The 18,384-nt window shown below is 44.2% G+C and overlaps 2 protein-coding genes across 5 annotated transcripts in view; both read left to right on the top strand.

The window, feature by feature from the left end:
• The window catches only part of LOC115577982 (REST corepressor 3-like), a 9,316-nt gene extending 1,279 nt beyond the window's left edge, over positions 1-8,037 (top strand). Inside the window, exons 3-12 of one of the 4 annotated variants that reach the window (XM_030410879.1) lie at positions 1,447-1,524; positions 1,611-1,663; positions 1,836-1,997; positions 2,101-2,225; positions 2,351-2,429; positions 2,859-3,074; positions 3,791-3,868; positions 4,040-4,097; positions 4,492-4,736; positions 4,987-8,037. In XM_030410879.1, coding sequence (XP_030266739.1) covers positions 1,447-1,524; positions 1,611-1,663; positions 1,836-1,997; positions 2,101-2,225; positions 2,351-2,429; positions 2,859-3,074; positions 3,791-3,868; positions 4,040-4,097; positions 4,492-4,736; positions 4,987-5,376 — 1,484 coding nt within the window. In that variant the 3' untranslated portion in view covers positions 5,377-8,037. Of the gene's footprint in view, positions 1-126; positions 1,525-1,610; positions 1,664-1,835; positions 1,998-2,100; positions 2,226-2,350; positions 2,430-2,858; positions 3,075-3,790; positions 3,869-4,039; positions 4,098-4,491; positions 4,737-4,986 lie in introns of all 4 variants that reach the window. The other 3 variants (XM_030410914.1, XM_030410984.1, XM_030411050.1) reach the window with 3 other exon arrangements.
• Positions 8,038-8,162: 125 nt separating this feature from the next.
• Positions 8,163-15,526, top strand: LOC115577253 (TNF receptor-associated factor 5-like). Its single transcript, XM_030410260.1, has 11 exons — positions 8,163-8,740; positions 11,308-11,577; positions 11,845-11,908; positions 12,225-12,326; positions 12,668-12,832; positions 13,015-13,092; positions 13,466-13,540; positions 13,625-13,717; positions 13,810-13,950; positions 14,110-14,275; positions 14,458-15,526. Exons 1-11 carry the CDS (start codon positions 8,733-8,735, stop codon positions 15,042-15,044), a joined length of 1,749 nt encoding a protein of 582 aa, XP_030266120.1. The 5' UTR covers positions 8,163-8,732; the 3' UTR covers positions 15,045-15,526.
• The last annotated feature ends 2,858 nt before the right edge of the window (positions 15,527-18,384 follow it).

Raw genomic sequence — 18,384 nt, forward strand, 5'->3', positions numbered from 1 at the left:
ATTATTATTATTACTATTATTATTGTTATTATTATTATTATTATTATTGTTAGAAGTTCAGTTTTACTGTAAATTAACTTCTTTAATGAGTGAAACATAAGTTTTTGTTTGTTTTGATGATTTCAGCTCAAAATATTAAATAATACATGATAAAAGAGATGAACAGGATTTATGATGCAGAAATGTAATCAAGCACAGTGAAAGTACAGTACGGAGGTTCTGACCCGGACACCAGGACTGGACTGGTTCCGACCTGATGAGCCGTCAGGAGGAAGACGAGCAGAAGGAGAGTCTGATTATAAATGTTCTGCTGGTCTCATGATATATTTTAATGTCTTCATCAGCTGCAAACATCAAAACAAAACAAAGAAATAATTCACTTAAAGTCACAAAATACATCAGTTTCACTTCAGATCACGTGACACGCTCCCGAAGATGACGTCACAGGTTCATTAAACTCTTCCACTGTATTATTATTAAATTATAATAATGATAATAATATTCTGCTGCTTCAGCTCATAAACATCTGTTAATCTCTTTTATAAATGATCGTAAACATAAACTCTTTCTCCTGTTATTGATTTATTTACAGTGACATTATTATTATTATTATTATTATTATTATTATTATTATTATTATAATATTACTATACTGTTATTATTGTATGATTATGATGATGATGATACTATTATTATTATTATCCAATTAACAACTGAAACGTGTACATCTGAAGCTTTATTTGTCTGTAATTTCAATCTATGATGGCTAACTGAAGAAATAAAGGAAAAAGGAAACCACAATAATTGACATTTAGGACATTTTCTCCACAGTTAGATAACTATAGATGATTATAGATGATTATAGATGATAATTGATGATTATTGATGATGATAGAAACGACTGAGGGTTAATAAACGTTTGCTGACCTGCGGACACAGAAACTGTTTCAGCAGCAACTTCACTTCAGTTTCCTGTCAGCTGAAAAAATAAAAGCAGAATATTATAAATTAAATCATGTTAAAAGTCATTTTTAGACATTTAGAGGGAATTATTGTGGCAATTTGAAAAAACAGATGCTGGTCGGTGAACACCAGGTAAGGTCTCTATGAAGTCGTGTTCTTGCATCGTGTTTCTGTTTGTTGTGATGTGTCTTCAGATGGTTTCAGTGGATGGAGCTGGAGCAGTTTTATTTTGTTTTAAGAGAAAGATTCTCGCACTCTTGATAATTATTTACTTCTCAGTGACGTTCACTGTTTCTGTGCTCTGACGTTATGTTAGACTTTAAAGCTCATCGTTAAAATCTCCTGCAGCCAGAAACACTAGATCCTATGTATCCCATAATGCAACTTTCATAAGACGTGATGACATCATCAAGATGAATTTCAAGACTGTTTTTTACGGGAGACTGAACTTTGTGTGTAAAACTGACGTCTATTCACCTTCAGGCTCCACGAAGTACTCGGACAAAGACAGCGGGGGGATGCTGGTCTGGTCTCCGTATCACGCCATCGTCGACTCCAAACGTGAGTCCACTTCCCGTCCTTCACACGCTGCTGCCGTCCTCTGTCAGGTCCTCAGACCATCTGAACTGTGTGTGCTTCCTCCACAGTGGACGAATACATCGCTATAGCCAAAGAGAAACACGGATACAACGTGGAGCAGGTGGGTCGCAAACACTCCAGGGACATCCAGCGGCACCGCTGAGGAGACGACACGGGCCACCCATTAACACGTGGTCCAGTTTTACATTTAGGCTTCACGTGGACAATTTGGGGTATATGCATGGTGTAAACAGTGTGTGTGTGTGTGTGTGTGTGTGTGTGTGTGTCTCCAGGCACTCGGCATGCTCTTCTGGCACAAACACAACATCGAGAAGTCTCTGGCCGACCTGCCGAACTTCACCCCGTTCCCAGATGAGTGGACGGTGGAGGACAAGGTTCTGTTTGAACAGGCGTTCAGCTTCCACGGCAAGAGCTTCCACCGCATCCAGCAGATGGTACCGTTACCTCCTCTGCACACAGATCAGCACCAGAACCTCACCTCATCACGGAGAGGATGTAACACTTGTTGGTGGTAAAAGTTGAATTGTGTCGTTTCAGTTACCGGACAAATCGATCTCCAGTCTGGTGAAGTACTACTACTCGTGGAAGAAGACTCGCTCCAGAACCAGTCTGATGGACCGACAGGCTCGTAAACTGGCCAACCGGAGCAACCAGGACGACAGGTAGGACTGGACTAGTCGCAGTAACGGTACTGCCTCGTCACTGCCCATCAGCGGCCTAGTCCACATGTTGTTGTTGTTGTGACGACGTGCACCGACTGAGTTTTGGCTTCCTGTTGTCGCCATAGTGATGAGGAGATGGAGGAGGCCAACCCCATCGAAGCCAACGACAGCGACTACGACCCCAACAAGGAAGCCAAGAAAGAGGTACGTGGACCGAGCCGGCTAACATGAACATGTTATCGTGTGGCTCAAACTCTGACAGTGAAGCGAGTCGTGTCTGAATGTGACTCCTTCAGAATAAAGAAACTTTTTTTTTTTTATGTTGAAAAAATATCAAGTAAAACCAAATCAACAGTGATGAGAAGTCTCAGCTTGGAAGTCATACTCCAAACCAGCAGGAGGCAGCATGACACAGGAATAACTGCTGCACACTGTCGCTGCTATCGGTTAGCTCAGTTAGCCGTGCAGCTAGTGGGCTGGACTGGGAGGAGTAGATATGAAGAACACACTACATTTTAACTACTGAGCTAATTATTCAATGATGCGCTCAGTTATGTGTGTTTGACTCATCAGATGATCTGTTACAGCGTGTTGTCAGTTTCAAGTCCTCAGTAAACTGTCTCCCTCCTTCAGAACCAGGTGGAGCCAGTGGTGCCGGGCTCGAAGGTGGCGTTGGGTCGGCGCGAGCACCAGACCCTGCAGCATCGACACCACCAGCGCTCTCGCTGCCGACCCCCCAAAGGCATGTACCTGACCCAGGAGGACGTGGTGGCCGTGTCCTGCAGCGCCTCCGCCGCCAACACCCTCCTCCGTCAGCTGGACATGGAGCTGGTGTCCCTCAAGAGACAGGTAGGCGGCGCTACAACCTCCTCCTGCAGGTCTGGGATCTGAGTACTTCTTTAAACCGGCTGTCTCAGGTGCTTCAAGTCCATCAGATCACAGCTACATCACCCTGCGTCTGAGTGACCAGCTGTGATGTGATGTCACTTCCTGCTCCGTATGAAACAAACCCGTCCATCACTGAGACAAACAGACTCCATGTTTCTACTCAAAGACAGAAAGAAGTTCATGTAGAACATCTGCTGAATTAACAAGAAGGTCCAAATAATGCAGAATGAGTCAGAGACAGAGTTTCACAGAGTTTATAAAGTTTGTTTTAACTCAACAGCTCTTAAAATCACCACATTTCTTAATGAAGTCTGGTGATGTTGTTCGTATGAGGGGAACTTCTACAGAGGACTGAATCAGTTTTGTCAACAGCTGTTTGGCATCTTGAATAATTACACTGAAGACATGTTCGATGTAGTGCACAGTAGCTAGGCCTAGCATTAGCATTAGCATAGCATCAGAGCTCACCAGGAAACATGAAGTGACTGTTAATCAGCTGCTTGTTCACTCATTAACGTCTCTCCTGGGCGATGGTCTGGCTGGCTCGATCTGTCTGATCACAGGTGAGAGACCTCAGGTGTTGCTCTGAGTCGTCCTGCCTGGTTCCGGTCCATATGACTGCTCTGCCCTAGCTGATGCACTGCAGTGTCTCACAGCGTTTCTGTCTCGTTCTTCAGGTGCAGAACGCCAAACAGATGAACAGCGGACTGAAACACATGTTAGAGTCCGGGATTGAAGAGTTCAGGCTGCCCGAGGTACCAACACACTCCACATGTCAACATCTCAACGGGTCGAACATCATTTTATCTGGTTCTGCAGCTCAGAACCGTGTTTTTAAGCTAACTCAGACGAGCTAACAGATTGTATGAATCACTACTAGAGGGTGACATGGACCTCATGTCTACTTCCTGTCACTGTTCCTGCAGTGTAACCAGAAGGTGAACGCCCGCTGGACCACAGACGAGCAGCTGCTGGCGGTTCAAGGTGAGCTGCATCAGTGTTTGTGGAGCCGGCAGGTGACAGGTGACAGGTGACAGGTGTAGAAGGAGCTCCAACAGTGTCAGCTGGGTTTGTGGTACATTAAAGGAACAGTTCAACCAAACAGTAGATTCATCATCTCATCTCAGCCTAATAAAGGGAGTAAGTTTGTTCAGATCAGTTTGGTATCTCGGGGCTTCTGGATCAGAGCCACATACAGATGTCCACTTGTCCACTTGTAGCACTTGTTTGCAAAAGAGACAGATAGTACAGAGAACACTGAGACTTCCCACAGTCCTTAAACTCCTCTCCATCATCACATCACCACAGCAGCTTCACTCCATCTGTCTCGGTTGTAGTTTGAGACTCGACTGATGCACCCTCTGCGATGTTTCTTCAGGTGTCAGGAAATACGGGAAAGACTTCCAGGCCATCGCCGACGTCATCGGCAACAAGACGGTGGGCCAGGTGAAGAACTTCTTTGTGAACTACCGGCGGCGGTTCAACCTGGACGAGGTGCTGCAGGAGTGGGAGGCCGAACAGGGAACACGAGCTCCCAACGGGGACAGCACCACTTCTGGAGAGGAGGGCAAGAACAGCTCCACCACTCCGTCAGGGAAGAGCACGGACGAAGAGGACGAAGAGGTGAGACGGAGGACTGATGTCCTTCCTTCCACACAGATGCTGAACCGCTACCTGCATGCCTAACTGAGCTAACTAGCTATGTGTACAGTTAGCATCAGTTAGCGGTTACACTGGTGATACACTCCCCCTGTTCTTACATGCTACATATTCAAGTGACAGAAAGTTTATATCTTTATTATAAATATTTAATATCATGAGACTGTTTAAGTGTGACTTGTAATTGTGGCTCCGCCCCCTCTCCTCTCTGCAGGGTCAGGTGACCTCCTCAGGTGCGTCTCCTGCCGCCTCCTCTTCTTCTTCAGCACAGATCCCGGTGACGTCCAGCGCTGCCTCCTCCTCCTCCTCCCTCCACCAGCCCCCGCCCCTCCTGCGACCCTCCCTCCCGGCCACGCCCTCTCTGCACCGTCAGCCGCCGCCCCTCCAACAACAGGCTCGCTTCCTGCAGCCCCGCCCCACCCTGCAGCAGCCTCCGCCTCTTATTCGCCCCTCCAACCCCCTGCCCCCCCGCCTCAACCCCCGCCCTCCAGCTCCCATGACCCTTTGCGGCAACCCCGGGGGCTCAGGTCCAAGCTCCGCCCAGCAGCCCCCTGGCCTGGCTGCCCACCAATCAGAGACAGCCTCGTCGTCCTCCCTTCACTAACGGATGGCGAGTTCCTGTTTTAGAGACAGCAGAGATGTTCAGTGTGAGGCTGCGTTCAGGTCCTGTGGGAAATCTGAGTGTTTGCTTTCTTCAAACCAACAATTGTGATTTTGACTCGCCAGCTTCTTCTTCTCTCATTTCACCAGAACATTACAGTGACACATCGACACGAGACAAGTTGGAGTTTTTATCATGTGGTGAACAGTGTTTTAGGGTCAGCGTTTGTTTTTGTGGTCACCTGGTTTTAAAGACTTTTGTTTCGTCTTTTCAGTCGTCATCTAATCCTCAGCGGACACATGGCGTCCCACAGGGCTCCGCCCCCGGCCCCTTGTTCTCCATCAGTTTGCTTCCACACGGACAGAAAAAGATACTAAAGCTGCATGTTTTTATTTTTGATCTTCAGCTAAGTGAATCTAAATGACCTGAAACAGTGAGACTAAACATTTTGTTTGTCGTCATTGTCTGCTGAGTTGTGTGTTTGTCAGCCCTCTCATGTGACGGGTCGGTCCACCAGAACAGATTGTCTCAAACACGACGTGCTGATGTAAAGATGAATCATCAGAGCCGAAAATCCTTTAAAATCTCTCCTACAGTCGACATTAAGATCAGGACGGATTGATAATCGTCGTTTAAAGGACAAGTCTGGTTTTACTTCCAGCATGTTGGTCCGTGTCGGTACCGTCCGACCCGTCTGTGGCGCTCGGCTCCTGTTCTGACTCAGCAGATGTAGACAGTTGGTATAAAGTCTGTCGTTGGGCGCCTCTTTCTTCAGCCATCTGCTTGTTGTTGTCAAAATCCCTGTCGCTCTGTGAAACAACAACAACGACCTCCGAGCTAAGATGCTACATGCTACATGCTACCAAGGGCCAGTCAAACTGATGCTAACCTGGCTGCTAACAGTGTGAAGCTCAACAAGCTAGCAGCTGTTAGCTTTTCTAGATCCAAGGTCTAAGATCCCCCTCGACACTGTTTTTTTCGTGAGCTTCGTTTCTGCATCCTGCGTTTAGCACCGCCCACAACGATTGTGATTGGCTGAAAAGAAGTTCAAACAACCCAGAGTTTTTTCTACCCGCCGGCAATACGAGAACGGGAGCGGCCCGACGTTTTCCTCTGTGCTGATAAAAGACGTCACATGAAAACCCGGAGAAAACCCTCCAAAGAGTCGAGCTGTTTGGGGTGTTTACTCCAGATCTCTAGACCAGATGTAACTGCTCAGTCTGGTGACTGTGGTCCTGGTGCTGACCGGCTCCGTGTAGAGACGTGAAGGTCTGGATGTGAAAGATTACTCAGCTGAAACCTCGTCGGTTCCTGCCGAAGACGTAAATCTTCAAAAACAGCTGCTCACTGTCGAGTTTATCAAACAGACATAAGGAAGACGTCCGGGGACTATTTTCAGTGGCGTGTTGATCCACACTTGGTGCTGTAGTGTGTGTGTGTGTGTGTGTGTGTGTGTGTGTGTGTGTGTGTGTGTGTGTGTGTGTGTGTGTGTGAGAGCTGGAGGTTTGATGACATCACCAGACTTCTCCTTTAATGCCGCTGTCCGTAGATATAAACGCAGTTGATCCCCAGCTGATGTTATGTCACACCCAACATGGCGGCATGTCCGTGGTGTGTCACCTGCCGTCCGTCCAATCAGCTGTCAGCAACTCCAGTTAACCAACCAGCTGCTGCACGTCTGCTTCCACAGCTGATTGACAACACTAACATTTCAGATGCTGCATCAGAGCCGAAGACCGATTTTTAATTAACTTGTCAGAAATCAGATTTAAAAAATGCTTTTACTGAAATATTACTTAAACACAATATCTTTTTATACTCAGTGGTGTAAAAAGTACCCAACAGTCAGACTTGTTGTTAAAATATTACTATATTACTAAGTGAAAGTCCCGTTTATGAACAGTACTCCAATTAAAAGTCTTACTTTAAAAGCCTTAAAGTATCTGATATTAAATGTAAAAAGTATTAAAGTGCTAGTAAAAGTATATTACATCTATATTTACACGTATATATAGTGTAAACTAGATAACCAGAATCAGATTTTTGGTAAAATGAATTAATTAGAAAATGTTGTACTTTGGCTCTGATGCAGGATGTAATCTGTAAAGTAAATAGTAACTAAAGTTATCAAATAGAAATGTAGTGGAGTAAAAAGCACAATATTTGTCTCTTACATGTGTCGGTGTTATATAACGTTCAGAAGATGAACAAGTAACCTCAGAATAGAGTAAAATGAAGAGGAGTACTTGAGTAAATGTAACTATGTAACTAAGTAGATTTACTCAAGTACTCATACAGGTTCAATCCCAGCTGCTTTTAGAGTATTTCCATTTAATGCAGCTGTGTCCTTCTACTCCACTACTGCTCAGAGACAGATACTGAACATGTTTCTCCACTACATTACTCTGACGGCTTTAGTTACTAGTTACTCCTCAGAGTACAGTTTGTAACGCTTCTCTGCTCCTCTGTGAACGAGTCATGTTGAATCTCTGTCTCCTGGTTATTTATTCCTGGTGCTGCGATGTGAAAGTGCTCTTAAGGCTTTTTGTACAAACGTGTGTGTGGCGCCATTAAATGTAACTGGAATCCTGGAGTTACTCTGTGATTTTGAGTACAAGTTGTAACATGAAGCTGCTGATGGTTCTCATTAAAACATCTTCTCCATCCGTCTGTAACGCCTGTCCTCAGAGTAACAGATTACATTCACACAGGCAGTAACTAACACATCAGAGTATCAGATTACATTACACACAGGCAGTAAGTAACACATAAGAGTATCAAATGACATATATATTTTGAGGTACTTGTGTATTTCCATTAGTCGTTATGATGCAGCATGTAACCTGTAATCAGTAACTAAGGTGAACAAATAAAAGTAGTGGAAGCAGAAAGTAACAGGAGATGGATATACAAGTACCTCAAAACTGAGTACAAACTAAGTACAGTAGTTGAGTAAATGTACTTAGTTACATTTCATCAGTGGAAACAGAAAACTCATCAACCAGCATGTAATCTGTCAAGTAACTAGTAACTAAAACGACATCAGATAAATGTAGTGGATGTATAAAGTACTCCAAAACGGTAGTTGAGTAAAAGTACTCCGTTACATCCCCTCCCTGCAGTAACGAGAGTACTGTGGGCTGAGCTCTGACAGCAGCAGGTTGTTGTTGACTCACTTCCTGCTCTGACAGCTTCCTCTTCCTGCTGCGCGGCTCGATCGACCGCTGATAACCGATCGATCGGTCACATGGACGAGCTGTGAGGACCGACGGACTCACCGGGCTCGAGTCCTGCAGCGTCCGGGTGCAAAGAGAAAGCAGAAGCGAGCCTGTGAGCGGGAGCACGAGCTGTTTACACGGATGTCATTGTGAGTGTCACACACACACACACGCACGCACGCGCATGTCCGTCATCAGCACGTGGACGGGAGTAATCAGTACTTTTACTTTCAGATCGATCCGCTTCTTAGTTACTCTTCTACCTGTGTAACTGAATCCCGAGGGCTTCAGTGCAGGACTTGTGCATGTAATAGATTACTTTTACTTTCGCTTCACAAGTCAGCTGGTATGTGACGTCACCAGAACCACGAGCTGTGACCGGCCGGTCCACTCAGCCGTGTGAGTGACAATGTTCAGCTCTGAGTTCTGCCTGCAGGTGTTTGTCTGTGAGGCTGCAGGTGCAACTTTCCACCAATCAGAGGGCAGAGAAGTAGCCTGTGACGTACACTGCGCGGCAGGAAGCAGGAAACGTGATCAGCAGTCAGTTAGTGGTGATCGATCAGTGTTCTTACTTCCTGTCAGCGTTGGAGAGACGTTTGCTGACAGCAGCAGGATGTCTGGACTGATGTTAACAGAGTTCTTGTCCCCAGTACAGATAAAGAAGTTCTGATTAAAGTCTTAGCCAGACTCTGTCCCATCATGAAGTTCTGACCCAGTGTGTCCCCTTTATGTGCCTTGTGCAGAGAAGAGCTGGAGTCATTCTACTAACATTTGGACTCAAATGTCTCATGAGGTTCTGGTCACAACCACAGAAGCTCCGGTCTTATGTTTGAGTGTTGAATCACATAATAAGGAAATGAATGATGTGATAAAGTTTCTGTGTCTGTTTGGTGGATTTCATATTGTTAAAGTCAGATTTCTTTAAAGCTTTAAAGACGTCCAGCCTGTTGGAACATATTGTGGACCGCACTGCTGCTGCTATTTTATTTTATTTATTTATTTGTTTTTTCCTTTCCTATCTAGTGTTTATATAATTTGTTTGTGCTTTTGTTTTTTGTTTATGTTGGTTGTTGTTTTTTATTGTGTCCCTGTGCGTCTGTTGTTCGTTGTGTCTGTGCATATTTTGTCTTTAATGTGCTAATAAAGTTTGAATAAAAAAAATAAAAAGTTAGTGGTGTGCGATACTGCAAGATTTGGTATTGATCGATACTGAGTAAATACAGGGCCAGTATCGCCGATACCAATACTTTTTAATTCTTAAAGTGGATGCATCATCAAATTGCTGAATCTGAATGAATTTTCCTTTGGATTATTAATTAGTTAAAACATTAAAAAGTTTATAGGTAAATACAAAATACTTTATTATCATAATCAAAGTTTTTTCAGAAACAACAGAACAGTAACAAAAAATTTTTTTGTCCCCATACATTGTCACGTCTAGATCAATTTCTTAAATAGACACAAAGTGCACAGAATTAGCACTCGAGAACAAATAAAAATTAAACTTTTATCTACCAGGACATTCTCTGCCAATGACCTCTGACTCTGGGTCTGTCGGGGGATTTCTCTCCTCCTCTCTCCGTTTCTGTAGCTCTGTGTTTTCTTTCACATGATTGTTCATGTAGGTGAGGAGGCCTGAAGTCTTGACACTCTTCACAATCTCCCCCCGTGTCCACATCCAAAGAATGGACCAGTAGGTAAACTTGAAACGTTTACTTCAAAAAAAGCAGGAAAAATACAAAATAAATTGTTACACAATTAAATACAAATTGCGTCCTATACACGTTATGATAGAACGAAATGAGAGTGAGAGCAAGAGGTCAAAAAACTATACGGCTTCACTCCCCGCTTGTTCTGACTGACCACAAATTCACGTTACCTACCAAACACTCACGAGAGAGTGACCCATTAAAGGTGCAGTCTGCACATCCGTCCACTATAAAGTGCCACAAATAAACTATAAAGGATCATTTTAGCTGTCCACAAATATTGAAATTATGGAAACATGTACTTATTGCCTCGCTATAAACAAACCATACGTATAAAACTGTAAATAATGTAAATATTTGTATCCTTATTCCTTCTGATGAACTTAAATTATTCTATAAACAAGATAACTGCATTTAGGCTCTTACAGTTCATATGCTTGTATAAATTTGTTGTATTACTACTGTATTATTCAGCCTTTCCACAAATTAAGCAGCTTGCTGTTGTTTCATTTTTCGGCCTGAAAATATAACCACGCGGCGCTCTTCTTCCTCTCTGCCATTCTTCAGCTCCGTCTCTGCTTGCTTGCTTGTTTGCCGGGCGCCGCTGAGTCACGTGACGGTACAATGTCCAGTCACAAGAGGGGGGAGGAGTCACCTGACGGTATAACATCCAATCACGAGAGGGGGGAGGAGGAGTAAAGCAGCTGTCTGAAAGCAGTGGACACAGACAGTCAGGTGGCCTCTTCAATGAAACCACCTCAGTGCATACAGGAGACAAACTGAAACTAAAGTATCGATCTCGTTACACCTGTCGAGGGTCACCTGTTGGACAGGATCACCTGTAGAGGGTCACCACACTGAACATGACTAAACATGATGACAAAGACTATTTGATCAAAACATGTTACTCTCTTATAGACACTGCACATTGTTACAGCAGAATTTAAGACGCTCTAATCGGATTTTCAGAATCACCTGTTTGATGTGTTTAGTGTGTCGTCCCGCAGGTTCATGGCAACAGCGAGCACGAAGCTGGGAGGATCGAAGGAGTCCAGTTTGCAGTCTGAGGAGTCTGTGAGGTCTGAGGAGTCCAGGATGAGGTCGACGGGCCCTGCGGGCTCCTGGGAGGCAGAACTGACCTCCATCCAGCACTCCCTGAAGTTTGTGTTGGCGCTGAAGGAGGAGTTTGTTTGTCCTGTCTGCAGAGGAGTCGTGCTCAACCCTCAGCAGAACTCCTGTGGACATATCTACTGCCTCCACTGTCTCCAAGGACTGCTGTAGGAGCCAGTCCATCTTAAAATATACTCACACTGACTCAGTCCACCTTAAAACACATTCATGTTAATACAGCCCACCTTTAAACACATCCCAACAGACACAATCCACTTTAAACCACATTCATGTTGACACAGTCCACCATAAATCACCACGACTGATTGAAGGTGGACTGAAGCACCTTACAGTCAGGTGTGTTGTACCTGGTGGGCGTGTCCTTTGCTCCTGGTCCAGTTGGTTCAGTCGGCGGTCTCTTCTTTGTGTTTCAGTGAGCGTTCAGCACCGTCCGGTCCAGTTTGTCCCGTGGATGGAGCCGTGATCACACTAGCTGAGGTCAGAACCAAACACACAGCTGCACATTCACAGAGCAACAGAGTTTCCGTCCAAATGAACACAAAACTTTCAGACTTTATTTAGAAAATCGGACAGTGTTTGTTTCCATCCTCCTGTTGGCTGATGGAGGTGAGCAGGTGTGTTAGAGCGGTACCTGGAGTAGCCATGTCTGATCTACCTGTCGTTATCGCAGGTGTGTGGTCTAGTCCTCCTGACTGGATGTCAGCCGCTCAGTGAGGAAACACATCAGTGTGTGTCAATGTCGAGTTTGGATTAGTTCTCAAAAGTTTTTCTAATGGACAATTTTGTCCCGCAGGTTTTCCAGGACAACTGCTGCAAACGAGAAATCTCCAATTTAGAAGTGTACTGTTCCAACTACCCAGCATGCACCTCTGTCGTCACATTACACCACCTGCAGGTACACTCAGTCAGATGGTTTAATGGATTATTATGCGTGAATGAGTGCAGTCACTCCCCACCAGGTCACACCATCGCAGCAGAGATTTGGGAGTGATGATGATACAGATGGCAGATGGCCAACCACCACTGAGTCCGGTTCTGCTCCAGGGTTCTGCCTGTTAAAAAACAGTTTCTTCTGTTACCAAGTGTTCATGGGGGAAATGTTGGGTCTCTATAAATAAATGAACCCATTTAGAACTGCTCAGTTTGGAAAGTGTCATGAGGTTATTATGTTGTGAGCTGTACAAAACAAAGATCTCTGTGACGGTTCACCTCCCATCTCTTCTTCCTCCTCTGCAGGAGCACCTGAGGTCGTGTCAGTACGAACAGCTGCAGTGCTGCAATCCAGGCTGCAGCGCAGCGCTACAGAGGAAACACCTGCAGGAACACCTAACCAACACCTGTCCTCACCGCATGGAGCCCTGCCCACACTGCCAGCAGCCGCAGCGACTCAGCCTCATGCAGGTAAATCAGAGTGGTAGTCCTGTTTGGGGCACACGAGTAACACGAATAAACACAAATCCACTTCGCTAAAGGTGAACGCATCATCAAACAAGTTCTTCAAGTTCAGGGTTCTTCATGTTATGTTTCATCTCGTTCTCTGACTTTTTTTTTTGACCTCCTTCTTCCTCTGACTGGTTCTGTAGGATCACGTGTGGAGCTCCTGTCCGGAGGTCGAGGTGGACTGTCCCAACAGCTGCTCCCAGAAGGTCCCCAGACACAAGGTGAGCTCATTCACACCATAAACCTGCAGGTACAGTGAGCAGCAGACTCTGGCTGAGTTTTGGCGACAAAGGACCAAATATGAGTCGGCTCTGCTCCGTGTACATCTGAGGACAGTTTGGACTTGAGGCTTTAAGCTGCTGTTGGCACCCACAATCAGACCAGTGCAGTCAGGTTGATTTTGGTAAAACTGGGCGTCCTAGTCAGACTCCTGAGTGGCAGTGTGGACACCTGTAGCATCTAAGATTTACACAAATGTTTTAGAAAGTCCAAACTGTCCAATCAGAATCAAGTATTCCTCAAAGTCATGCAATAAATAAACACATCAACAATTGTTTGTGATGCAGCCATCTGAATCTGTCTGTTGTCACCCAGCTGTCGGAGCACGGACAGTCGTGTCCTGAGGTTTACGTCAACTGTTCTTATAAGAGGTTCGGCTGCTCCGTGCAGGTGAGTTCCTCTAAAGAGGCAGTGAAACACCTGAGCAGTGATACAAACTGAGTGACTTCATTAGCTGACAGAAGTGTCCTGCAGGGTAAGAGAGGGAAAGTGAAGCTGCATGAAGACGCTGCCGTCAATCACCACATGCTGCTGGTCCTGAGGAGCAACACTCACCTGGAACAACAGGTGTGTCCAATAAACTCACCTGATATTCTGATCCATCTGAACACAAAGACATGGCAGAAGTGTTGATCTCAGACTGCTGTCTCCTCGGTCAGGTGGAGGTTCTTCAGGAGGAGGCGCTGCTGAGGCAGCAGGAGGTGCAGACGGACGGTTTACTGCTCGCTGGTCTGCAGAAGGAAATAAGACCACTGCTGCAACAGAACAGCAGCCATGAACACATGGTCTCTACAGCTCAGGTTAATAAACTATCCACCAGCATTTTATCTGAAGCTCCATCGTCTTTATCAGCCATCAAACCACACCCACAAAGTCTTCTTTAAAAATCACAACAAATCATGTTCACTTGACACTGACTGACTCTGTCTCTGTGTCTGCCTGTCTGTCTGTGTGGTCAGAGGACTCTCAGCAGGCAGGAGGACGTCCTGTCCACCGTCCAGCTGGAAGTCCAGCAGGTGTCTCTGGGACTGGGTCCTGGTCTGGAGGAGCTGGAGCAGCTCAGGAAGTCTCTGGATGCTGTGATGCAGGAAGTGTCGGCTACCGAGGCCCTCAAAGAACACCTGGGTAAGAAAAACCTGAATATCTGCCTCCATAAACCTGCTGTGACTGAGTCAGTGTTCCTGTCTGTTCTGAAGATACCTGTGCAGGTAGTAATGTGATTGTTTCCTCTTGCAAGAAGATGCAGTTTACAGTCCTGAGTGCTTTGAGGTTTAGAGTGACACTTCAGTGAACACTTTGTTTTTCAGGAACTTTGGAGGAGAGTCTGAAGCACCACTCAGGTCTCCTGGATCTCCACGCGGCTCAGCTCGGTCGGAACAAGCAGCACCTGCAGGAGCTCGAGGCCACGTCCTACGACGGCAAACTGATCTGGAAGATCGAGGACTTCAGGAACAAGAAGGAGGCCGAGGCCAGAGGTCAGCCGCCTTGCCTTAGCAGCGTGCCGTTCCACACCGGGCGCTGTGGCTACAAAATGGCTGCCAAGGTCTATCTGAATGGGGACGGGGAAGGAAGAGGGACTCACCTGTCCCTTTATGTTGTCCTGATGCCAGGAGACTTTGATGCTCTGTTGTCATGGCCTTTCAAACAGACCGTCTCTCTGTCTGTTCTGGATCAGAGCGGTGCTGGTAATCACCGAACTCTCAGCTTTAGACCCGACCCAACATCCAAAAGCTTCCAACGACCCGCCGCCGAGTCTGTCAGCAACGTGGCTGTTGGATTTTCATGCTTCATTCCTCTGAACAAGCTGGAAGCTCCCCAGAACGCTGCGTATGTCAACGATGACACGCTGTTTGTCAAAGTGAAAGTGGACAGAACTGGTTTAGAGCAGCTGTAAGATTTTGTCTTTTAAAATATGTGGATTAGATTTTTATTTACTTTGGTTTTCATTTCAGGAAGGACTCTGGTAGACAACCACACAGTCTGATAACTTCTCACTGTGACTGAATTGTTATTCTCTGAAAAGCTAAATCTACATGTTATAACTTTGAAGGAATAATTTGACATTTTGTGTAAAACATTTATTTTCTTTCTGAGAGCCAGATCTTCAGTTTGATACTTCTCATGCCGACTTCACCAAAATGTTGAACTTTGCCTTTAAATACTAGGATCATCTCAGGGATCGATTGACGAATGTTTGACTCAGAAACTGTCTGTTGTTGCTCATAATTTTTTAATGCCCATTATCTTGGGATCATGACTTAATTATCTGTTCATCTGAGAAAAACTACTGGTGCTCAGATCAAGTAATTTAAATGCACACTATGTAATTTCTGCCTCTAGTGGTCTATCAATTAAAACAATGAAGAAAAAGTGAAAGAAGCGTAGGATCATGGGAGTTGTTGTCTTCAGATGAAAACTATCTGACGTGTCTCAGACACTAATGTTGATGAATCAGTCAGAGGTTGACCTGACTTCAAACCCTTGCTGCGTGCTGCTGTTCACTAACGTTAGTGTACAGCTGTATTGGGCAACGCACAAATGACCCCACGGTCAAACATCCACTGCAGGTGGTGAGCACATCATTCAACATAAAAATTGTAGATAAAAATTTGTCTCAGGCACAAATGCTGACAGATGAGGGGTTTTAAAGTTTTCTTCTCGTTACGTTCCATCTGGTTCTGACTTTCTTCTTCACTCTTTGAGTCTCTCCTGAAGTTACAGCGACAGGTGACCAGATGAAACGTTACCTTGAGTAAACCTGTGGAATCTCTGGTTTCAACATTGTTGGAAACATTTGGGATAAAGTATGAACATCATCGACATGTAGTACAAAGGTTGAGTGAAACAATGTTTGTTTGTCTCCATTGTCACTGGTTTGGTCCAAACAAATCCTCAGTTCATAGAGTGTGATGTTAAAATATTTTGGCGTTACATGCAGTTTTTACTGGCTGCTGATGTCCAACTCTCTCTCTCTCTCTCTCAGGGTACCTTTCCTCATTCGATTACATGAAAGGATGTGACATTTCTGACAGGTCGAAACTAAACGTGTGCTGATGAGTTGGACAAACAGTTGAGACAAACAGCCACATTCAGGAGGGTTTAACTGTAGGATCAAATGTTTGGTAAATACACAACTGAAAAGTTGTTAATCATCAAAATGTTTATTGATTTCAGATAGTTTGAATACATTGAGAGTGATCACCCCTCAGGTTTGAAGCAAAAATAAACAGATTCACAAAGTTCAGGTAACCTCCATCATACTTTAAGTGTTGGTCATTTTATTGTTGATACAGAGACGACAGACTTTCGGTCCTGATATCATTGATCAGGTATCACAAGAGTGGAGGCAGGAGTGGTGCATCCCTGTCAAAGAGTTGTTTCTGTGAAAGAGTCTGGGTTTTATCAGGAGACTCGTCAAGTATTTTATTAAATTGTTTCCTCATTCGTTTTCTATCCATCTTTTTCACTTATGTCTCTGACTTTATACTGGGCTTTGGTCCACTTTGGTCCAAAATGTAAGTGATGTCTATACCTTAAATCTCTCTGATTATTTAATTTAAAGCAACATTACATAGCGTAGTGTAAAGTTATATCATACATCATTAGATAGCTTAGATTCTCGTGATTCTTTTCATACAAACCATTTCAAGACAAAACATCAGTGAGGTACAATCAACAAACAGGCTAACAAACCAACATACAAAGTTTTGCTAATATAATGTATGGGTGTTTCAGTAGAGCATCAAACTCCGACAGAAACTGTCTTCTCTTGTTCCCAAAAGTCCTCTAGATACATTTCAGTAACATATTTATGAAAAAACACAGTATTCATCATTAAATGGTGACAAAATGGCAAAAAACTAGGATGGGAGATGATTTTTCATGCTTTTATCTGTATATAAAAAAAAACAACTCCAAGAGACCATTCTCCCTGTAAACTGGAGATCCACTCGCTTTTCTGTCCCCTCTCTCCTGAGCCAATTACACACCAGCATCCAGATGGCTGACGTATCATGTAGCCAATGAGATTTCAAATGCAGTAATATATAATTTGTTTCGGTTTTTAATGCCCTGAACGTGGAAATTATGCAAGTTTATGCAGTTTTATGTTTTGCTCTTTGAATAGGCTGTTTTTCCACCTCAGCTCTTGTTTTTGATACATACAAAGTTTGTTTAAATAAGAAAATAAAGAACTACAATGAGTTTTTGCCCCATTATTCTAAAGCAGGGAAATTTTGAGGTCTAATAATGGCATTTGTTTTGTTTTTTTTTGTTTTTTTTTTATACTTTATTTTTTCTTTTCCATAAACACAAACACAAACATGAGGTCATATACATTCAGTCATTCACATAGTATGAAGCACTTAAGTGCTTGCCACAGGATGGTACACTTTTGTTCACAGCTATATCTACAACCATTTCATCCGTCACACTCTAAATCGGCTAAGTATATAAGCCATTTAGCCCAATAGTCTTTCCCCTTTTCTTTCTGTAGTCTCAACATGAAAGTTATGCATTCCATGCTGTGTATTTCTTTTATTATATTTTTCCAGAGGTTCAGGGTGGGGGGTTCTCTTAGGAGCCAGCATCTGGTAATTGCTTTTTTACTTGTTGCCATGAGGATCTTCAATAGGTATCTGTCCCTGTTATGTAGATCCTTCGGTATATTCCCCAGATAAAATGAAAGACACGTGAAGTCAATGCCAAAACCCAAAATCGTCTTCGTTGCGGCCTGTACCTGAGCCCAGAAAGGCTGCAAGGCGGGGCAGGACCAGAAAATGTGGGTGTGGTCTGCCAATAATTGTCCACATTGTCTCCAACATTGGGTCTGATGACCAGTTTGTTTTGATTTTATTTTTGGGGTTATAAAAAACCTCACCAAATTCTTCCAGCAAAGGTTTCTCCAACTCTGTGAATTTGTGGTCGACATTTGAGTGTGTATTATGGCAGACCACTCCTCTGGGGAGATTACAATACCTAACTCTCTTTCCCATTTTTGTTTTATATAATCTGTTGAATGATTCTTCATTATTGAAATACTTGAGTACAGATTCCCAACAATGTGTCGCGTAGGTTCTGAGTTGTATGCTCTCATGAACATTTTTGTAACCCCAGATTGATCGTCCATGATCTGTCTCTTCACCTCATTTTGGTAATAATGTTGGATTTGCATATATCTGTACAAATCTTGTCTTCCTAAACCATACTTTTCAGACATAGTCTGGAAGTCCATT

Source organism: Sparus aurata, chromosome 1, assembly GCF_900880675.1.
Source record: "Sparus aurata chromosome 1, fSpaAur1.1, whole genome shotgun sequence".
Lineage (NCBI taxonomy): Eukaryota > Metazoa > Chordata > Actinopteri > Spariformes > Sparidae > Sparus > Sparus aurata.